General features: G+C 39.8%; 1 protein-coding gene across 1 annotated transcript in view; it reads left to right on the top strand.

Moving 5' to 3' along the window:
* LOC124802675 (protein bark beetle) overlaps positions 1 to 24,260 on the top strand; it is a 193,596-nt gene that overhangs the window by 145,359 nt on the left and 23,977 nt on the right. Inside the window, exons 25-29 of the mRNA XM_047263603.1 lie at positions 842 to 1,063; positions 14,247 to 14,507; positions 14,731 to 14,978; positions 17,585 to 17,796; positions 20,127 to 20,357. Coding sequence (XP_047119559.1) covers positions 842 to 1,063; positions 14,247 to 14,507; positions 14,731 to 14,978; positions 17,585 to 17,796; positions 20,127 to 20,357 — 1,174 coding nt within the window. The remainder of the gene's footprint in view (positions 1 to 841; positions 1,064 to 14,246; positions 14,508 to 14,730; positions 14,979 to 17,584; positions 17,797 to 20,126; positions 20,358 to 24,260) is intronic.

The raw sequence follows: 24,260 nt of genomic DNA, 5'->3' as shown, positions 1-24,260 counted from the left end.
AATTACATTGTACGAAGAATATGTGCAAAGGCTCTTTGATTCACCTTCATCAATTGTGATGCAGTTATGAGCCTGGTGGCTCATAAATCTATGTGCTAGACTGGTTTAATTAATATTGTTGACAAGATTGTCCCTAGTGTTCATAACAGCAAACTTAAGTTCACAAAATAAAGGTATAAAAACTAACTTTTCTTGCCTTTGTCCATCATGGAAGTGATATGTGACGGAAGGTGGAGTGTGCTAAATGACATCAGCACAGTACTGTGTGTGCAATAGTTGTTTTATATCAGTCCAGTGTGTGATGGTTCCTTTATTAGTATCATTTATTCCCAGTTACATGCTAGATGCAAGTTACTTGTTATGTCTCATTATGTACTTAAGATATTGTAATTACAGAAAGATTTAAAAAATACCTGCAGGATACAGAACAAAATTACACTATAGTTAAAAATAGCAGGTAGGCAATAATACCCATGATTTTATGTGTCATGGCTCTTCATTGTGTGCCCTGCTGTATATTTTTAACTGGTGACGACATTCGATAGGCACTATATCTTTTAACATTTATTTTCAGAAATGTAAATAGGTAGTTAGCATTTGGTTTAGTTCAAACGTTTTCAAGTCACAATATGATATAGAATATTAAATTTCATTTTGTGTGTCCTTTTCTTGTCTCATTTTGGCAACAAAATCTTTTTAATTCCTTACTTTTTTTTTAGACTTATTTAAAGCTTTATTCTCAGAATTTAAAGAATGTCTATTCTCTTGTATGACTTGTTCAAAACTGTATGAAGTTCATAATTTTAATATAAACATTTAAATGGCTGGCTGTATGTTTCAGATTTGCAAATCCTGATTTAGAATGGACTCATTCACCACGTGAAGAGTCTTATTTAGAAGGTGTCAATTTGACTGGTGCAGGGTTGCTACATGGAGAATTATCACCTGCAATACTTGCCATTGGTAGAACACCTTCAATGGCACATGTCACAGTAGAGAGATCGGCTTCTGATGGAATTTCTTTGATTGCACCTGCCTCATCTGCTCGTCTTCAACATGCTACGTAAGTCATTAAATGAGCTCACCTAAGGATTTTGTAAATATGACATGAGTTTTGAGAGTGGCAGAATCATAGAAACTATTTGTGAGTATGTTTTCAAGGGCACATATGCTGTTTCCCTTTTTTTCCCATTTTGCTGTAGGTACATTTGAAATGTTTCCTTTGGCCATACAGATCATCATCCCTAACTAACTCTGAAAACTTCACAAATGGATTTACTGTTCTGGATTAACAAACAACGTTGTTTAACCTATAAAAGTAAAGGTGTGGTGAACAACTTCTGAACTGTGGCAACTTAACATTTCCCAGGACTGATATCAAACTGATTCCCTGTAAAAGTATCTTGGTGCATTACAAGTGATCACTTCTTTGATAATAATTGTTTCCAATGACGTTTTGCAATGATTGTTATTTCCATTTCTCTTCGTAAAAATTACTTAAAATGCTCCTATAAGAAGTGCCTCTTGTTGCGTGCTAAGTAGGTTATTAGTGCTAGACAGGCTTCATATGTAATTTATATCCTAGTTCCTGCATAACACAGCTGTAACAGGTGGATTGAATGAGAACCCCGTTGTACAGCCAACCAGATTCTGCAATTCAAATTAGTTTGATTATTTTGCTTATATTTTTCAATAGTTACTTGTGATTAACCTGTACAATGTATTTTATGTGTTTCAATGTGTATTGTCTTTAACAAAGGTGTCTCGTGGCAAGTTGACTGTTTTCTTTCCCCTATACGTTTCATGTGAGAAAAAGCACTGGTGCATTTTCTGAGAATATTTTGGCTAAACTACACTTGTGGAGGATAGATACTCACTTTTGTTGTCTATGTGATTTTGGTTGCAGTCTGCACAAGTTTTTGAAGTTCCAGCACAGACATAAAGAGAAACAATAGTTTCATATCTGATTCTTCCTTGTGTCTGGCCAGTCTTCAACAGTAACAATAGATTTCAGCAAAGTTTCATGTAATTATTTTACTTAGACTGGAGATTTATTGTGACAGAGCTGTTCATAAAAATGCTAATTTTGATACCGTGAGATTGAAATGGGTGAATACTTATGGAGAAGGGGTACATGAAAGTATAGCAGAGTCCCACCAATCTGAACCCCGGTAATCCAAACATTTGGCTAATCTGAACATGAAAAATGTTAGTCTAAGTAAGGAAAACTGTGCAGTAAACTGCTGTATATACACACTGTTTTAATTTACGCAGTCCAGTAAACATGTATTAGAAAAATTGGCAAGAAAACATTAGGTTTAAACAATGCATAACAATGAAAGAAAAGCTGTCAAACTTACTAAAATACAGCAGATATTTTATCCATACATTTTAGATGACAAAAACTCAGTCATTGTTTTTTGGTGTAATGGAGACAGTCCTTTGTTGCCTATATGATGCATAGTTGTGCCATCGTCTCATAAACATCAAATCAGCAGGATAGCAGTGGGCTGTTGCTCCAAGTAACGTAGCGCGAGGTCAAAGCCTTCTGTTGTGTCAGTGTATGACACCAGCTCTCCTTTGTCACCTTAAGACTCACTGTCACTTCCATCACAGCAGTCCACTTCTTCCTGGTCTTGAGTCACAGTAGCAACTAAATCAGCATCAGTAAGATTCTCCACATATGCCCCATCCGCTGCCATTCACTCATCTATGTCTCCTTCAGATTTTCCAGTGGATTTTCCTCTTCATTTTCCACTAGGGTATCCTGAAATTCAAGAGATATCCACAGTTTTCTCCATGATTTTCTGAGTATTTTCTGAAAGTTTCTGCCACGCCTCAGCGGCCCAATAAACAACATCCTTCACATTTGTCTTTTTTATTTTGTCCACTAAAAGAATACTATCATCTTGGATCAGCATTCTTAAAAATTGTTTCCTGTAAATCAGTTTTAATGTTTGCAGTATACCCTGGTCCATCAGCTGTAGAAGTGGTGTAACATTCGGCGGCAAAAACTTTGCCACAATTTCTCCATCACATAATTCCTCAGTGCTGGGGTGAGACGGCACGTTATCAATCAAAAGGATTGCACGGGGAAACAAATTATTTACCTTAGAAAACCATTGCACAGAGAGAACAAACTGGCCGTGAAACCATTCTTTGAACAGCTTACTATCCATCTTTGCTTTTTTCTGGTTGTGATAATATACAGGCAGGGACTTCATGTTGGAGTTTTTAAAAGCGCTGGGCCTAGCAGATTTGCTGACCTGCATTAAAGGCAGTTTGTGATTACCTGCAGTATTGCTGCACGCTAATAAAGTCACACGATCTTTGCGCATTTTAAAACCACAAGCGTGGGTTCCTGCTTTTGATGCCAAGCTTTTTTTGGCAATGCCCTAAACTTAAGGTGAGTCTCGTCAGTGTTATAAATTTGTTGGGGAGAATACTCTTATCATTTCTTCAAACTCACCCAAGTATTCCTTCACTGCATCACAGTCAGAAGAAAGCTTCTCTCCAGTAATTGTTAGCTGATGGATTCCATGACGTTTTTTGAATCTGCCCAACCAACCCATACTCGCACTAAAAGACTGATCACCATTCATTAACTTGTTCAGGTAAACAGCCTTCTCCTGAACCAGTGTTCCACTCAAAGGAGTTCCCCTTTCTCTTTCCCACGTAAACCAAAGGAAAAGAGCGTCATTCGCTTTATCATACTGGGACTCTTTCAAAGTCTGCCAAATTTCGAGTGTTTTACCCGAAGACGTTGCACAGGACTGTTCAAGCTTCACTTGGTTCTTCTTCCAATCACAAATGGTTGTTTCACGAACACCTAGTTCCGTTGCCAGTTTAGATACATTCTCACCATTTTCTGTCTGCTTAAAGGCATTCAGTTTTTGTTTGAGGGTTAACTTTGTATGTTTTTCATTTACTCGTGACGAAAATACGTACACCACTAAACCTGAACGAATACAATACCACTGTTATGCGTGCCAGCGATCGATAACTAACATAACCAAGTGCTCTGCGAGCCAACTGGCAGTGCAGTGACCTCAGACACTACAAAGGTCTCAACAATGCACAAGAACAAGGGCAAGGAGTGAGAGTGAGCCATTGTTCCCACTCTTGTTCCCATTTGTTACCATGGTGTACCTACTTATCTGCTTGGTGTACTTCATTCTAAAAACTCGTCACCGTAATTCCAGCTAACCCAAACAAATCGGTAATCCAAACAAGGTCCAGCTCCTATTAGTTCGGATTAATGGGACTCTACTATACTGTACATTACAAATGAAAATAAAGTCATGGAGAAACAAAATAAATAGGGTGTAAAAGACCGAATTTTATCCTTCTTCTTGTTTCTTCCGCTCATTCTTTGTTCCACAGCTTGTTCCAGAACTTTGATCCAAATATCAAAACTCTCATAAGACTAGTATGGATTATAATAATACTAAAATAAGAAGTAAAACAGCAACTTCCTGATTTATGGTGGCAAGCACCTGTTAAAGTCTTGTAAAAAAAGGGCAGTAATACAGAAAATGAAAAGAAGTATATGAACTTTTGAACTATACATTGCAGATTCCATTTAAGTTGAAACCTCAGTGGTTGTGCTATTTCTGGTAAAGACTGTTCAGTGAAAATAACAACATCCCAACTGCTAAGACTGGAAACTTTAGTAGCTTCACCTTTTATAATAAATGAATCACTTGCAAACGGTTTTATACTTGAGACTCTCTTGCAACTTGAGACTTGAAAAGTATTTTACTACATTATAAAGTCTTTTCCTTGTAAATGTTAGTAAATCAATACTGAGTCTATTCTTTCACCAGGACTGGGTTTGAAAGTATATCTTCTTGTTTATGCATATAGTTTTCTATTTAAAAGAAAATGATGTAATAGATATTTGTCAGTTCACATTCCAGTTTTCAGCAATCTTTGTCCCATAAAGATATTAATTCAGCCATAACAGTATCAAACCAAGAGTAAAAAAAAATGCTTTAATATTTATTGCAGGAGTGACACAGTGCCAACAACCCTCTCTTTGAATGTCTGTGTTCGCTCAACTTCACCATATTAATGATTTGGTGGTGTTTTGTGTGTGTGCGTGTGTTTGTCTGTGTTAAAGGTAAGTTGTTTGCGAAAGAACAGGTCCAAATGGTTCATTAATACAAATGGAAAGACCAACAAACACCTTTTAAGGAACAGTCATTCACAATTCCCTTATGGTCGGTCTCATTCCTGCCTTCGCCTTGTACGGTCAGTCTTATTCCGTATTCTGTTTCACTGTCTTATTCCGTATTCTGTTTCCACTGTTGCTCATTCCTGCATTGGTCTCGTTTGGTTGGTCTTGTTCCAGTTCTGTAGTTCCCACCTTGACTTTGTTCATGCTGTCTCATTCTTTTTCATGTGGACACCTGTTCCTTATTATCAGCTCCATCATTTTTCATTCAGTGGTAGTTTCTTTTGTTCATTGCATTTATCTGTTCTTGATCCATTTCATCTGTTCTTGTTCCGTTTCCAACTGTTGTGAAAATCTCTGTTTCTAGTTCTTTGCTTAGGCTTTTCAGCGTCCACAACCAGAAATTTATAACTTTATAATAATTACAGATTAAAATTATCACAAGAAGGTTTGATTTGCTAGAACTCATTTTTTAATATGCTAGTGTTTGAGACCAAAGTGCTCATAATTGTCGTGCCAACTTTTACAAATAACATTTATCAGTGGCAATATATAAGTTTTTGTATAAATATCTTCTAAAAGATGTTAAAAATAAAATTTAAAAATGAAACTAAATAAATTAATTGAACAGTTTGCTGCACTATTTTCACTTTTCAGCTTTTGAGACATGGTTGGCAATCTTTTGAAGGTAGTGAACAGCAGGTGGACTAGGTGGTGTTCATTATGATGTGTTTTGGTCACTCAAATCACCAACTTTTTTAGTTAAAGTTTTGAAAATTTCTGATACCATTGCAGTTTGACATATATACAGTATTTAACAAGGGGACCATACAACTGGCCGTTTTCAATTTTTGTTCATCCTTATAGGATTTGCAGGTCAGTGCCTCGACATCAATTTCCTGAAGGAGCATAGTGCAATTCTCAGAAAAGCTCGATAATTTGACTAATTATCGGAAAACTCCTGAGCTATATTAAGTAGAAAACAATTCCACGTTTGTCAATAGCAGAGTGTGTAGCTCAGTAGTTTTTTAACCAAAAGCTGCTGGTTCGAATTTCACTAGCAGCAACTTTTTTTTTTCCACGTATATTAACAAATACAGTCCCTTTTTGAGTCGTCAGTCTTACGATGATTACTATTGCTTTCTTTGGTTTACTCTCAGGCCATATTCTGTACTCATTAGTCCGTTTATTCCAGTCAACACATCCTGTAATTCCTCTCCACTTTCACTGAGGATAGCAATATCATCAGCAAATCTTATCATTGATATCCTTTCACCCCAGTCTTGAATCTTTCTTTTATTTCCCATATTGCTTCTCCGATGTATAGATTCAACAGTAGGGGTGAAAGGCTACATCCAAGCCTTACACCCTTTAGCATCCAGGCACTTTGTTCTTTGTTTTCCAGTCATATTGTACCCCCTTGGTTCTTGTACATATTGTATAGTACTCAACTTTCCCTACAGCTTATCCCTGTTTCTCTCAGAATTTTGAACCTCTTGCACCATCTGACATCATCAAACGCTTTTTCCAGGTGGGCAAATCCAATGACTGTATTTCGATTTTTCTTCAGTCTTGGTTCAGTTATTGACAGTAGCATCAGAACTGCCTCTCTGATGCCTTTACCTTTCCCAAAGCCAAACCGATTGTCATGCAACAGATCCTCAATTTTTTCCTGTTCTCCTGTATATTATTCTTGTCAGCACCTTGGATGCATGAGCTATTAAGCTGATTGTGCAATAATTCTCACACTTGTTGGATCTTGCTGTCTCAGTAATTGTGTGGATAATGTTTTTACGAAAGTCTGATGGTCTATTGCCATTCTCATACATTCTACACACCAACGTCAGTAGCCATTTTGCTGCCCCTTTCTCCAGTAATTTCCAATGGAATATTATCTATCCCTTCTACTTTATTTGATCTTAAGTCTTTCAAAGATGTTTTGAATTCTGATTCTAATACTTGATCCCCTATGTTGTCCCTGTCGACTCCTGTTTCTTCTTCTATCCACGCCATCAGACAAGTAATCCCTCTCACAGAGGCCTTCAGTGTACTCTTGCCACGTATCCACTCTGTCCTCTATGCTTAACAATGGGATTCCCATTGAACTGTTAATGTTACCATCCATACTTTTAACTTCACTGAATGTGTTTTTTACTTTTCTATATGCTGAGTGCGTCCTTCCGACAACCATTTCTTTTTCGATTTCTTCACATTTTTAATACAGCCATTTTGCCTTAGCTTCCTTGTACTTCCTGTTTATTCAGTTTCTAAGTGACGTGTATTTCCGTTTTCCTGAACTTCCCTGAACATGTTTGTACTTTCTTCTTTCGTCGATCTGCTGAAGTATTTCAGCTGTTATCCATGGTTTCTTCACAGATGCCTTCTTTGTACCTACATTTTTCTTTCCAACTTCTGTGATTGCCCTCTTTAGAGATGTACATTCCTCTTCAACTATACTGCCTAGTGAGCTTTTCATTACCGCATTATCTGTAGCTCTGGAGAACTTCCAAGAGTGTCTCTTGCTTCATTCCATAGTACCCTCTTTAGAGATGTGCATTCCTCTTCAACTCTACTGCTTAGTGAGCTTTTCATTACCGCATTATCTGTAGCCCTGGAGAACTTCCAAGAGTGTCTCTTGATTCACTCCGTAGTATTCTGTAACACACTTCCTTGCAATCATTCTTCCTGACTAGTCTCTTAAATGTCAGCCTGCTCTTTGTCATTATGAAATTGTGATCTGAGTCTTTATTTACTATTAGGCATACCTTACAAACCAATATTTGATTTTGGAAGCTCGCCTGATGATGAGGTAACATAATTGAAATCAAGTTTGAACACTCTAGGAAGAGACGGATTGCTACTTACTGTAAAGAAGACATGACAAGTTGCTTAAAAGACACTCACATATAGCTTTTGGCCACAGCCTTTGTCAATAAAGACACACACACACACACACACACACACACACACACACACACACACACACACACATATACACGACTGCTAACTCCAGCATCTCGGGCTGGAATGCAACATCACGTGGGATGCAAGCAGCCATCAGGATCAGGTGACGAAGTGGAAGGGATAGTAGTTTATGGGTGGGGAGAGAGATGAATAGTGTCTAGTAGAGTGTGCAGGAAGTTGACTGCCAACTGGTGCAGCATCAGAAGGTTGTGGGTCATGGAGGTGAGGAGAAATCGAACAAAAAAATAGAGGAGTGGGGAAAGATGGGCAGATGCATTGGCAGGGGTCTGCAAAAAAAACAAGGTGGGAGACGAGAATGGGAAGGAGGTGATGGGACAGAGGGGGTGGAAGCTGTTGGGTGGAGGGTGTGGTGAGACACTCAGCTGTCCCCTCGTAGCCAGGCTATATACCTGAAGACAATGTGTCTGCAGTGGCAAAACCCCCTTGCTGAGCATGCTCACCAAGGCCTTCACAGACAGGCACTATCCCCCAAACCTAGTCCACAAACAGATCTCCTACATCATTTCCCCTCACAATTGCAATCCTCCCACCACCCCCAAAAACTAGCCATAAAGGAGTGTCCCCTTCATCACCCAATACAACCCTGGAGTGGAACAACTGAACCACATCCGTTACCAGAGCTTTAATAATCTATCATTGTGCCCTGAAATGAGGGACATCGTACCTGAGTTACTTCGCACCCTTCCTAAAGTGGTGTTCTGTCCTCCACCCATTCTCCACAACATCTTAGTCCATTCCTATTCCACTCCCAATCCCAACCCCTTGCCACAAGGATCATATCCCTGTGGGAGACCCAGGTGCAAAACCTGCTCAATCCACTCACCCAGCACTTCCTATTCCAGTCCTGTCACAGGTTTATCCTACCCCATCAGGGACTGGGCCACCTGTGAAAGCAGCCATGTTATTTACCATCTCTGATGCAGTCATTGCACAGCTTTTTATATTGGTATGACTATCAACCAGCTGTCTACCAGGATGGCCACTGCCAATCTGTGGCCAAGGGCGAAGTGGACCACCCTGTGGTACAACATGCAGCTGAACATAACACACTTGATTTCAGTGGATACTTCTCTATCCGAGCCATCTGGATCCTTCCCTCCACCACCAGCTTTTCTGAACTCCATAGATGGAAGTTATCACTACAACACATTCTCCATTCCCAAAATTATCTTGGCATCAACCTACGGTAACATACTGTCCCCACACCCTCATCTACATACAAACCTACATCTATGTGATTACTCCGCTATTCACAATAAAGTGCCTGGCAGAGGGTTCAATGAACCATCTTCAGGCTGTCTCTCTACCATTCCACTCTCGAATGGCACGCGGGAAAATTGAGCACTTAAATTTTTCTGTGCGAGCCCTGATTTCTCTTATTTTATCATGATGATCATTTCTCCATATGTGTGTGGGTGCCATCAGAATGTTTTCGTAATCGGAGGAGAAAACTGGTTATTGAAATCTCATGAGAAGATCCCGTCGCAATGAAAAAGCCTTTGTTTTAATGATGGCCATTCCAATTCACATATCATGTCTGTCGCACTATCTCCCCTACTTCATGATAAAACAAAACGAGCTGCTCTTCTTTGTACTTTTTCAGTGTCATCCATCAGTCTCATCTGATGTGGATCCCACACCGCTCAGCAATATTCCAGAAAAGGGCAGACAGGCGTGGTGTAAGCAATCTAGTAGATTTGTTGCACCCTCTAAGTGTTCTGCCAATGAATTGCAGTCTTTGGTTTGCTCTACCCACTACATTATCTATGTGATCGTTCCAGTTTAGGGTATTTGTAATTGTAATCCCTAAGTATTTAGTTGAATTTACAGCGTTCAGATTTGTGTGACTTATCGCATAATTGAAATTTAGTGTATTTCTTTTAGTACTCATGTGAATAACTTCACACTTTTTCCTTATTCAGGGTCAATTGCCACTTTTCGCATCATATGGATATCTTATCTAAATCATTTTGCAAGTCATTTTGATCATCTGATGACTTTACAAGACAGTAAATAGCAGCATCATCTGCAAACAATCGAAGACAGCTACTGAGGTCTTCTCCCATGTTGTTAATATAGATCAGGAACAATAGCGGGCCTATAACATTTCCTTGGGGAACGCCGGATATTACTTCTGTTTTACTTGATGGCTTCCCATCTATTACTATGAACTGTGTCCTTTCTAACAGGAAATCATGAACCCAGTCGCACAACTGAGGCGATATTCCATAGGCATGCAGTTTGGTTAGAAGATGCTTTTGAGGAACGGTGACGAAAGCCTTCTAGAAATCTAAAAATATAGAATCAATTAGACATCCACTGTTGATAGCACTCATTACTTCGTGAGTATAAAGAGCTAGTTGTGTTTTGCAAGAACGATATTTTCTGAATCCATGCTGACTATGTGTCAATAAATCGTTTTCTTCGAGGTACTTCATAATGTTCGAATATAGTATATGTTCCAAAACCCTACTGCAAATCGATGTTAGTGATATGGTCCTGTAATTCAACGGATTACTCTTACTTCCTTTTTTGGGTATTGGTGTGACTTGAGGAATTTTCCAGTCTTTAGGTATGGATCTTTCTGTGAATGAGTGGTTGTACATAATTGCTAAATATGGAGCTATTGTATCAGCGTACTCTGAGAGGAACCTGACTGGTATACAATCTGGACCGGAAGCCTTACCTTTATTAAGTGATTTAAGCTGCTTTGTGATACAGATGATATCTGTTTCTATGTTTCTCATCTTGGCAGTTGTTCTTGATCGGAATTCAGGAATATTTACTTCATCTTCTTTGGTGAAGGAGTTTCGGAAATCTGTATTTAATAACTCTGCTGTAATGGCACTGTTGTTATTGCACAGTGAAGGTACTGATTGCGCTTTTGCCATTGGTGTGCTTTATGTATGACCAGAATCTCTTTGGGTTTTCTGCCAGATTTCGAGACAGAGTTTCGTTGTGGAAGTTATTAAAAGCATCTCGCATTGAAGTACGCGCTATATTTCAAACTTCTGCAAAACTTTGCCAGTCTTGGGGATTTTGTGTTCTTTTAAATTTGGCATGCTTTTTTCACTGCTTCTGCAACAGCGATCTGACCCATTTTCTGTACCATGGGGGATCAGTACCATCACTTATTAATTTATGTGGTATATATCTCTCAAACTGCTGTCAATACTATCTCTTTGAAATCATTCCACAGCTTTTCTACGCTTACATGATCAGATCAGAAGGAGTGCAGACGGTCTCTTAAAATGGTGTTAAGACCATTTTATCACCTTTTTTAAATAGATATACTTTGCGTTTCTTTTTGATGGTTGTAGGAGTTACAGTATTAAGCCTAGCTACTACTGTCTTGTGGTTGCTGATCCCTGTATTTGTCACAATACTCACTATTTGTCCAGGTTTATTTCTTGCTAAGAGGTCAAGTATACTTTCGCAACCATGTACCCTTCGAGTGGGCTCATGAACTAATTGTTCAAAATAATTTTCTGAGAAAGCATTCACTACAATTTCAGATGACGTTTTATGCCTGCTGCCGGCTTTAATCGTATAATTTTTCCAGCATATCGAGGGTAGGTTAAAGTCACCACTGACTATAATTGTATGAGTGGAGTACCTATTTGAAATGAGACTCAAGTTTTCTTTGAAGTGTTCAGCAGCTATATCTTCTGAGTCGAGGGGTTGGTAAAATGATTCAATTAATAGTTTAGTGTCCGCCGCAATAGCTGAGTGGTCAACATGATGCATTGCCATCCTCCGGGCCCGGGTTTGATTCCCGGCTGGATCGGGGACTTTCTCCACTCAGGGACTGGGTGTTGTGTTGTCTTCATCATCATTTTATCCCCATCCGGTGTGCAGGTCACTCAATGTGGCATCGAATGTAGTAAGACCTGCACCGAGACGGCCAGACCTGCCCTGTCAGCGACCTCCTGGCCAATGACACCAAACGCTCATTTCATTTCCAATAGTTTAGTCCGATTGTCAAGTATAACTTCTATCCACACAATTTTGCTGGAACTATCTACTTCAATTTCACTACAAGGCAAACTACTTCTGACAGCAATAAATATTCCACCACCAATTGTATTTAATCTATCCTTTCTGAACACTGTTAGATCGTCTGAAAAAATTTCTGCTGAACTTATTTCCGGCTTCAGCCAGCTTCCTGTACTTATAACTATTTGTGCTTCAGTACTTCCTATTAGGGCTTGGAGTTCTGGTTCTTTACCAACACTGCTATGACAATTTACAACTACAATACCAATTGTTTCTACAACTAACTTACTGTGTTTTACCTGCCCTCTTTTAGTCGGACACCCTTCCTGTGCTTCCTTGAGGCCCTCTAACCTAAAACTCACCCAGTCCCATCCACACAGACCCCGCTACCCTTGTAGCCACTTCCTGTGTGTAGTGGACTCCTGACCTATTAAGCAGAACCCAGAAACTCACCACCCGATGGTGCAAGTCAAGGAATCTGCAGCCTACATGGTCACAGAACTGCCTGAGCTTCTGATTCAAACCCCCCACTCTTCTCTGCACCAAAGGACCACAGTCGGTTCTATCAACGATGCTGCAGATGGTGAGCTTTGCCTTAGCTTGCAAGCAAGACTGGCAGTCTTTACCATTTCTGCTAGTTGCCCAGAACCAGAGAGAATTACCTCCGATCCAAAGTGACATACCTCACTGGTACTGACACAAGCCACCACCTGTAGTTGGCTGCACCCTGTACTCTTCTTGGCATCCGGAAGCAGCCTTTCCACATCCTGAATGACTCTCTCTGGTACACATACGGAGTGCACGCTAACTTCCTTCCCCTCCTTGGCAGCCATGTTCCTAAGGGACCCCATTATGTGCCTAACGTTGGAACTACCAACTACCAGCAAACCCACCCTCTGTGAACGCCCTGACTTTGCGGGCCGAGAAGCTTCCTCTGGAACAGGGTGGACGACTGCATGCGGCTCAGAGACATTGTCAGCCACAGCCAATGCCCAAAACCTGTTCATCAAACGAACTGGGGGGGAGGGGGGGGGGGGCCTACAATTGGCCCCTCTGTATGTTTTTTGCTGCCTGCCAGAATTTGGAATTATCTCCCAACTGACCATGGGTGAGGGGCCAACTTCAGTGAAGGCCACAACAGTGGACCAAACGGGCGACACGTGGGATGTGCTAAACGTCCCTCGCATCCCCACATCTGACCCCCCACAGTGATGCCCCTTGGCAGCAGCCTAAAGCTGTGTGACAGAAGCCAACGCAGCCTGGAGCTGCGAATGAAGGGTCGCCAACTCATCTCATGTCTGTACACAGCGATCACAGTTCCTATCCATTACTGCAGTCACTACCGTTTGAAGCTTCTAAAAAAAAAAAAAAAAAAAAAAAAAAAAAATGCATCCACCTGCCTTTCCTTGCTCCTCTCCTTTTCTGTTCTGTTTTGCTCACCTCTCTGCTCCACAACCTCCTGATGCTGCACCTGGTGGCAGCCTAGTCCCTGCACACTCCACCAGACAGCGTTCATCTCTCTCCCCACCTGTACTCTACTATCCCTTTCCCTTGCCCTTCCCCACCCTCTCCAGATTGCTGCTCGCATCCCACATGATGTTGCATTCTGGCTCGAGATACTGAAGATGGTAGTCTTGTGTGGATGAGGTATGCTTGCCTTGTGTGCTTGTATTTTTGTGGAGATGTAGAGTATTACATAATTAGAAAAAGGAAAAGCAATGGCGAATGAGTAAAAGTGAATGGTTCCCAAAAAGGGCCGGTCAACAGTGAACTAGTTCACAAAGTGAATGAGTTTGCTGGTCTCTAGTGTGTGCATATGTGTGTGTGTGTGTGTGTGTGTGTGTGTGTGTGTGTGTGGGAGGGGGAGGGGTATCTTTAAACTTTGACAGTTAGGTACTTGCTATGATGTAATTTTCATGCCAGGCATTACATTCTATGGAGGAATTCCGTACAGACACACTTTCTTTTTGGGGCCCTTTCAGAAAGATAAGGAGCCAAGAGCTTCAGCTACACATTTGCAGAAAAACATTGAATTTAACAGTTGACTTCAGGTTTTATTGAATTCATTTATTGTTTTGTTACATTTCAGAGTGAATAATGTCCTTGGAGTGGGTGTCACAGTGTTGTCCTTGACTGGAGAGGCCCGAGATGAAGGTGCAAGTTCCTTTGCTCCACTTGCCGACACCTCATCTCTACCACGACATCTTTTTGGTGCTATTGATGTCTGTGGACCAGACAAGCATATCACAGTCGAAGAGCGTGTACTTGTATACTTCAAGTACGACAACAGACCAGTCAGTTGTGTTAAGGTCTTTTCCAGTGTTTACTACTCAAAACCGTTTGGTTTCAGGTATGTTTTATTTTATATACCTATAGAGTATAAGGAAGACAAGTAAACAGTATCATAAAGAAATATATGTGCAGGGGTGTTTGTTATTTTATGCATCTGTTCTGATAATAGAAAAGAGAGTACTACTTCATAAATTACTCATCCATACAATCTGTGCAGTAGATATGACACAATAATTACAAGGAGTTGTCTACCATAACATTTGATAAAATTTCTTGTTCAGGTTTTTGGAGGTGAATTTACAAAATGGATCTGTGGTCCGGCCCGACTCTCTGACTCTTTTTGAGGGATATGTTAACGGAACTGCACCATTAGCAACTTTGTTGGCTACAACGGAGCCCTCAAAGTGGCGTCATTTGTATCGCACCAGAGGAGCTGTTCTAGGGTTGCACATGGTATCAGCAGGCGGTGGTGGCGACTATGGATTCATTGCTGAAATTATCACATTGCCAGTTTCAGCAGTTGGTTTTGGTAAGTTTGAGAAAAATTATCTGACACAGTACCTAGCACCAAGTCTGTTTATAACTGATTGCAAATTGTGTATTCAGAATCATATTCGAAGAAAACTTTTAACAAACCCATAACTAACAGAGGCCACAGGAAATAATCTGTCCCAAATAATAAATCAGTCTACCTTTTTTTTATGTTCTGATAACATATTATTGTCACAAACACAATTGTGCCCATCCATTTCTTAGTGTGATGACAAAAAACTCATAATTGTGAATGAGACATGCACCCCTTTACTGTCCAGGCCTTGAGAAACTTAATGACATCTTTAGCTACATATTTTAATGTCCTGAAATGAGGAATATTCTGTCAACAATTCTGCCCTCACCATGCAAAGAAATAATCTGTCAGCCTCATAACCTATACAATGTATTGATGCACCATTCTGTCAAATCTTCTCCTAACCCAGTGCCCCACAATTCATTGGTATGGAAGAAATATCAATATATCAATATTTTTTCCAAAAATAATTTTTCTTTCACTGTGTGAAGGAGTCTTTCTACTTTTTGAGCTTTCACCACATCCAGTCTTTCTCTTTGACTGTGTGAAGCAAGTATAGGTGGCATGAAGAAGTCCGACTACACTGGGGGGGGGGGGGGGGGGGGGTGACAGTGTGAATGGAATAACAGGATTTCCAACGTGAAGAAATAGCACACCAGTTGCATTATAAAACAATTTTTGGCACAACTGGTGTGCTATTTCTCCACAATGACATTCTTCAAATACAGTTGCGAAAAATGATAAATAAAAATCTAAATGACAAGATTGGCTTTTGTGATGGGGGAGACGTACGAGGGGAAATGCTGTGTAATCGGCGCTATCAACAGAAACTGCAATGTTTAACTTCACCATGCATGCTGACGTAATCGGCGCTATCAACAAAAACTGTAACATTTAACTTTAGCATGAAATTTTGATACTACAGTTGGTAGTTTGCTGGCATTTGCAAAAATGATGAAACAGGGAGTAGACATGAAGTGTTCTGGACAAATCCGATAAGTGACGAAACAGAATGACAGGCCCATCGGACACCTTTTATTGTGCCACTTACATGCAGTTACAATTATTAGTAAAGTGGTTATCACCAAGTGTGAATATGCATTGTTTTCCTTCCAATTCTTGCTCTAAGGGGGATAAGCAGGCTGCTGGTTTGTTGATGTACAGAGTATCTAATAATAAATCAGTATACTTAAATATACAACTCTAAAACTGCGATATTTTGGATTCCTGATATTTTTAAAAATATCAACAGTCCTACTTCCTATCCAATCAAATTTAGGACAGTGTTTGAAACCAGTGGTGTCATATACCAGCTGCGTTACAGTTGCTTTGGAGTTTTCTACATGGCTACAAAAGCTAATCAATTGTCTACAAGCATGAATGGCAACTGTCACAACCTGATGCGCATTACACTACAGCTCTAGCAGTAGCCTCTCTGATCTATGCAGATGGCAACTGTCCCTCTAAGCAATGCCACATTACCACAGAATTCTCTTATCTCTGGTTCTTTTATGATATCCTTATTTATTTTGTAGTTTATGTTGGAGCAGCCCTTATTTTCACACAGGAATCTCATTTCTATTGTTTTGATCTGTGACTAATTTCTGTGGTTTTCATCTGTGTCTCACTGCCTTACAACAGAGATGGGCAGCCATTATTTCTCTTCTGTAGTGCTTCCAGCATTCAGTACGTTACGTCTTGCACCATAGATTTTATAAAAAATCACAATTTTATTTTCATAGTCTCAGTCATACTTTGTATGACTTCTATCTATAACATATTATTGATACAGATTTTTAATCTGATGTAGTTTTCTCCATGAAATGTCATAAAGTTAGGCTCCCATCAGAAATTGCATTTATATGTTCCAGAAATTTTGTTTAGCATGTAAAGGGATTTCTATATGTTGCTATTGCTCAATTGTCTGCAGATAAGATGGTATTCACTGTTGGTTGATATAGCTGAATCCCAGCAAATAGTTCTGCTTTCCACACTCAGATTGTATTACTTATTTATAAAGTGGCTTGGATCGCCCTTGTCAGAAAGTATTTGCTGTAGCTTTTGTCTTATTAATCTACTGAATGCTTTGTCTAAGTCAGTGACTGCAATGTCTGTCTTGAAAGTATATTCTCGGCACTTATTGACTATCTGTTGCATGCTAAATACATCATATAAATGAACGATCAGGTATTATGATAATACTAAAAAAATTGACTTTCGGGTGAATAATGCTCCCACTTACCTAATTGAATGAAATGTAAGCGCATAACAGAGATAAATACTAAAGTGTATTGTGAACATTTCTTCAGGGCTACTCTTACTTCAATGTATATTTAAAACTCATAGCATGCATAATGTAGAAGAATTACAGTTTACCTGTTCTTTAACTCATGCTAATACCCCTTACTTATTGTTGTTTTTGTAGTAGAAAAATTCAAAAGCAGTTTCCATAAGAAAAATATCATTCAGGAAATATGTAATGAGTAGCTTATTTTGATAAATATGTTGTACCACAGTTGTAATCACTGTTGCTTGAATGAACTCTAAACATATTTTAAATGTTACAGACCGTGATGCACAGCACAACATAACAGGATCAGTTTTGGCAGGCTGCCGATCAGGAGCAATACGTTACCAGAGTGCTGGTGAAGTCAATCCACTTCTGGCAATAGACAAGTGTCGTATTCTGAACAATTGCTTGCAACTTTATGGGAATTTCTCTACTTGTCAGTCTGCTGTTGAAATTGATGTGCAAAATATGGAAGGCCTATATTTTAAGGTAAGAACTAATTCATATCAGGGTAAGCAGCTACAAATTCTGCTTCTTCTTCTCCCCCCCTCCCCCCCTCCCCCCACCCACCCACCCACCCACACACCCACACACACACACACACACACACACACACACACACACACACACACAACAGGCACATTCTCACCACCACCGCTACCAGCACCCGTCCTCTCTCTTTTTGGCTCAGAAGCAATAAGACAACTGTGCTATAAAATAAAGTTGAATGTTTTGAAATTTTAAATAGTTGTCTTAATCTGATTTCCCTGTGATAGGGTACCATTACATTTTACAAAAAGAATCAATAGCTATCACTCCTGTGTGATATGGTACACAGTCTTCATTAGCAAACACAAAATCTATCACAGAGCAAATAATACTTACCATATTTGTGCATAGTCATGTTGCCTTGAGCAGACAACTGATAGCCCAAGGTTTTGAGAATCTGTGAAGTGTGGCTCTTAGTAACTGTAATCAGAGTTCCCAATGCTCTAAGCCGTAACCCATTTATCTTCCAAGTCCAGAGGAGCAATGTGGCCCTAGTGATGTATGGAAAGCTGGAGTGCTATGATCCCAAGCTTGACATCATTCTGGTGTTCTGACCTTGCATTCATAACAATTGTAAAATGCTTATTTAATATGAGACAACAGCCTTGCTGCGGTGGTAACACCGGTTCCTGTCAGATCACTGAAGTTAGGCTGGACTAAGCACTTTGACCATCCGGTCTGCTGCACGCTGTTGTCAAGTGGGGTGCACTCAGCCCTTGGGACGCAAACTGAGGAGCTACTTGATTGAGATGTAGTGGCTCTGGTCTCGTAAACTGACACATGACCAGGAGAGCGGTATGGTTTAAACTATGATTAAATATTAAACAAAAAAGTCCCCACTTTTGCTTTTATACTTGCTGCTTTTTTATGTATCCAAGGGTTTCTATATGTGCAAGGGTCTCCTTAAATTTATTTAAGTCAGATTTTCTTTTATGAATTAGTTAGTTACTGTATGGTACATATTTTTGATCAGTATTAATTTCCATTAATATAGCTCTACAATCAGAGAATTTGTTTTCTGTACTTCTGACAACAAATTTTTTCCCTTCGTAAATTTGTTAGAATGTAGTCAATGCAAGTCTGTGCACAAGGTGTTATTCTTGGTGGTGATGAATTGATGTGGACATGGTTGAATGACTGTAGCATCTTAAAATGCCTGAGATAATTTGCTTTAGCTTAAAGGGTATGAGTTCACATCTGCTGTTACTATAATTTTGTTGTTAGTTTATTGAGTAGCCTAGTTCCTCTAGTCATAAAAATTCAACAGTGTACTACCTTTGGTAACCTCTACAGGCCACCTATAATCAAACTGTTCTTGGATAGCTTTCTTTTTCCTGTTGTCGGTCACAGAAAGTTCAGGTATGCAGTCATTCACTTCATACTAAACATTTCTAAGACAGATGCCAATACCTTCACCCTTGTGTATTTTTCTACAGTGTATTTTATAATGATGTAATAAGTCTCTTCAGTATTGCGCCCAATGTCACTAACAGTATATAAATATGAGATTGCTTTTTTTTTTCAATATTCATCAGTTTATTCTATTTCGTTGTTATTGTACGAAACAATCTGAAATTTATTTTAATTTTGTTTGTTTGTGTGGTGTTGTCAACTCATGTTATGCTGTCATGTGGCGAAGGCAGCTTTACTTATTAACATATTCTACTTCCAGTATTTGCTTCTCATGCCTTTGGTAACACATGAATTATAAACTAAATCATGCCAATTTGTAACTGTATCAACAATAGCATTTTTCAGTTTGTTTTGATCTAGAAAATTTGTCAAACCTCCAATACAAACAGCAGCTTCATTACAGGCCACATCATTTATACCAGTTATACAGATAATGAAGTTACTTCCATGCAACATCTTGCCTTCTAATTCCAAGTGTTCAATTATGATTTTTGCTCTAGTTTGACTCTTCAACACATTGCCAATGTGAATATTATTGTTCATTTTCATTGTGTACAAGTGAACCCACATATCAATATTAATTTTCTATGTAGTAGCAGTTTTCTTCACACTGTTCATAAAGTTTATCATCAGTAGACTTTTTTCTGTTAGCTTGTAGAAGACTTGTATTTTTTCATTGTGCTTTGCTTTTGTTTTTGTCCACAAGCTGTTTGCAAATTTCATTATCCTTCTTAGAGCAGACGTTACTATTATTTATTGACAATAAGCTGTTGGCCTATCTTTTTTCATCTACTTTTTTCCCCATTATCATTCCATATGTATTTAACTGTTTAACAATGCTGTACTAATGTTCACAGAACAATGCAGTCCTTGGCAATGTGGGTGGCCTGTCAGTTAGTGCAGACTCACGTGGTTCTGCAACAGCACTGCGTGGTTTTGTGGGTCACAACGCCTTTGCACACAACAAGCAACAACCAACTCTGAGAGCGGAGGGCAGGCAGAGTAGTCCGTACCAGCAACTCACAATTTATAGAAACTATTTTTCCCGTAATGAAGTGCCTTATAGGGATTTCATCCTTCTCCGCCAGGTGAGACCTTCATTACCTATCTGTGCAGAACTTACTGTTGCAAATAATGGCTACAAACTGTCAGATTTTCTTGAAATGGATTTATTTTTGTCAGGTAAAAAATTATAGTGAGGAAGTGAAGCCTTGAAATTTACATAGCACATCATAAATGGGTTTTGTACAAAACCACAGACTTTCTTTGATTGTAAAGGTATTAACTCTACATGTCTTAATTTAAGTCCCTGCATATTAATATTTATATATTGGTACCATTCTTGTTATTGGGCTACATAATCAGGAAATCAGAATCTTTAATTAATATTGCCACAGGGCATGTATTATTTGATATATTTGATTAGTTCCACTCATTAGATCCTGTGCATACCTCCCTGTGTTGACAATGGTGCGGAGCAGTGTTTTAAACCTCTAACTTGTTGCCACCAAGGCAATGAAGATCTGAGGATGTTTACATCTGACAAGTGAAACAGGTCAAATAAATCAAATTATATGTGATTTGTAGCAGTTTATCTGTACACTAATTACAACAGTCTCTGTAGACCTCGTAATTAGTGAATGGATAAACCACTACAAGAAACATATAAAAACAGAGACTGTTGAAATCAGGGTACAGATAAACTGCTGTAAGTTGCACATAATTTGATTTATTTCACCAGTTTCTCTATAGGCATTGCTTGTGTTTGCTATGGATCGTTAATTATTTGAAAAACATAAGCTAAAGACTGTTCGCTATTAACTTCATACTTAGCAAAATTGTTTAGCTAAATACTACAATGATTATATGTATTGTATGTAATGATGATAAAGACGGCATTCTTAGTTTTTTTCTGTAGAAGAAGGAGGAGGAGGGAAAAGAGAGAAAGAGTGTACATAGAGGTTATCCACAAAAGATGGAAAATGGAATAGTATGCAGGGTTCCACCTTCCAAATCATTAGCAGGACACTGCAAGATAACTCTTGATTTTGACACTGACACATTCACCCATTGATTGCACTAACACGATCGTGCTGGCATTGATAATTGTGTTTCTTGCTGTGAGGTGGCAAGCATATTCATACTTTCCTTCATCTGGTAGCACTGCTTTTCCTGTTTCTCTCTGTGGGCCGGAGACATTTCAAATGCCTTTGAGTACTGTTGGTTGACTTCGTCTCAAATCATACAGGTCATGTCAACTTGTGGTCATGCATTTCTCTGGAAAAAATATATATTAGACCTCTATATCATAAGTGTTAATTTAACTTACAGGCTTCCTTTAATTTGAATATTTAAGATGAATATATTAAATTTAAGTTAATTTTCCCACTTTTTTTTTCCTAATTTGGAAAGTCACAGAACACTATCTTTTCTGTTATATTACCAGATACTACTTATGTTATTATAAACAGTATCTTCTCTGCTCCAGCTGTCTATATTACGTTAATATTTATTATTAAAAATGTAGGAAAGTGCACTTTTATGAGTTTTTATGAATCATTTATTCTGTTGGTCAGAAATCAAACCCACATATACTTAGAAACATTTATTTACTTGGAGTAACATCGGAAGGGCAGCTCTAAACAAAAACAAAAAGCAAAGAATAAACATCAAACTCAGCTACTCATCCAAGGAACAAACAATGCACTTCACTGGTCGGTCTCTTGTTCCCACACAACCTCCCCCCCCCCCCCCCCTTAAAGTGCGAAACACCTGAGATGTAGGGGTACCTGAATTTGACTTGTCATCCAGCTCTTGTACGGATGACCGATTGATGTGCTAGTGTGAGCACATGTGTGACTGGCTGTTCTATAGTCCTCTGGCATCTTGATGTTGCCCCTTCAGTTCGACTAGGTGTAGGCTCGCCTGACCCTCAATCACCCTGAACTGGAAGAGTGCTTTTGTGCTTCGGTGATGGTAAGGTCCATGCTGGTTTCACTCTTTCAATGGACACACTGACAGTTTTTCCATTTTGCAAGATGTGTATAGTATGGGTATTACATCACAGTACTTGGCAGGGCCCAGTATAAGGAGGCTGTAGGGGAGCCTGTATGATGTCTGTGCACAACATGACGTGCAAGCAATCCGCCAACGCTTTGTGCAGGAAGACCAGATGTTTACCATGGCGGGATGCCGATATTCTCAGTGGTTCTCTGTAAACCATCTCCGCCACTGATGTGCCAATATCCGCCTTACATGCAGTCCGTGAACCTAGAACTACTAGTGATAGCGCCTCTGTCCAACTCTCTCGCTGACACATGAGGGCCGCCTTCTGTGCTCTGTGCCACCATCCCATTGCTTGCCGGGTGATAGCTGGTTGTGTGGTGACGCTGGAATCCACATAGTCTAGCCAGTTCATTGAACAGATTGGATTCAGATTGTTGACCCTGATCTGATATAATATGAAGGGGGCATCCAGAAAGTGCTAACCAATATGCAACAAATGTCTTTGCTATTGTCTCGGCTGCTATGTCTGTCACTAGTATAGCCTCTGCCCATCTTGTGCATCTGTCTACTGCCGTGAGCAAGTATTTATAACCCTCTGAGGGTGGAAGTGGATCCACTATGTCAAGGTGAATGTGACCAAACCTTGCGGGTGAACCTGCAAAATTTCCGACCTCTGCATGAACATGTTGTCCTACTTTACAATACTGGCATTGAAAGCATGAGCAACTCCAACTCCTGACATCCTTTTTAATCAATGGCGACACAAACTGCTCAGTTAGCAACTTGATAGTGGTGTTTGCACCTGGGTGTGCTAAGTTGTGGACACTGTCAAAAGCCACTTTGTGGAATCGCTGTGTAATGTTTGAGTGACAATAGTTTTCGATGTGATTCCCCCGTCAGCAAGCATACCTCACCCTGAAGACTTCACTAATCGCTCACTGCATAAAGCTACCCGAGCAGAGGCTTTCACAAGTACTTTACCAGGATAAATGTGGGGACAGAAATGCGTCGGAATTTTGGAGACATTTGCGAGTGATAGTGGTTTGCAGAGTAATATCTAATGAGTTGCTGCTACATATCTGGTGACAACAGCTTCTGTCTCAAGTACAGTTGACATTAATAGCATATGAAGGACATCACTGCAAGTAGCTGATAGAGCATGTGCCACATTGAGTCAACCACTGTGACAGGCGTTGCGGCCACAAATACAAGCGTCACAACAGACGGTGACAAACACACATCGCAGTTTTTTGTGGAGCCGATGCCGAATTGTGTCACTACATCTTGTCAATAACCACCAGGCATCGCTGGGGAACTCCAAGAGTTACGGACCACAATGAGATGAACTATCACACAGTTCAAGAACTTGGAGTTACAGACAGTCGCTGATAAGGGGATGCAGTGACCTCATTCATCCAATCTAGCCAAGGTCAAACTACTGCCGATGATATCTGCTAGTACCACAGATGGCTCGGCGCCCATGCTGCAAAGTGCATGAAACCATGTAAATGCCCAAATGGCAGCAAGGGCAGTTCGAATTAGGAGCCATGGGCTGTGGCACTTACAAACAGCGCCAGTGATGTAACTAGAGTCAAATTGCAGCAATGCACAGATGGACACATGGGAAAGGTAAGGCCCATGATAGCATGCTTACTACTTTTCTGATGAGTCATGGCATGACATCGCATCGGTTGCACATGATTGATAAGATTTCAGGCTTAAGGTTTTTAATAGACACTGGTTCAGAGGTCAGCACCCTTCTAGTCACGGGCACAGCTAAGACGACAATGCAGGAGCCCTTATGGTTCATAGCCGTGAACAACTCCAGCATCTGTTGCGATACGTTGCACCCTATTTTGATCTTGCTTCCTGGCACTTCTATGTGTTCCAGCCGCAATCCTGCGTGTCAGTCTGTTAGTAAGTCTTGCAACTCTTGATCTCTCTCTTGTGCTGTGTAACCTGCGCGCCAGATGGGGATGAAATGA

The sequence above is a fragment of the Schistocerca piceifrons genome, chromosome 6 (genome assembly GCF_021461385.2).
Source record: "Schistocerca piceifrons isolate TAMUIC-IGC-003096 chromosome 6, iqSchPice1.1, whole genome shotgun sequence".
Lineage (NCBI taxonomy): Eukaryota > Metazoa > Arthropoda > Insecta > Orthoptera > Acrididae > Schistocerca > Schistocerca piceifrons.
The sequence above is the reverse complement of the archived record's forward strand: the minus strand, read 5'-3'. Positions and strand labels throughout refer to the sequence as shown.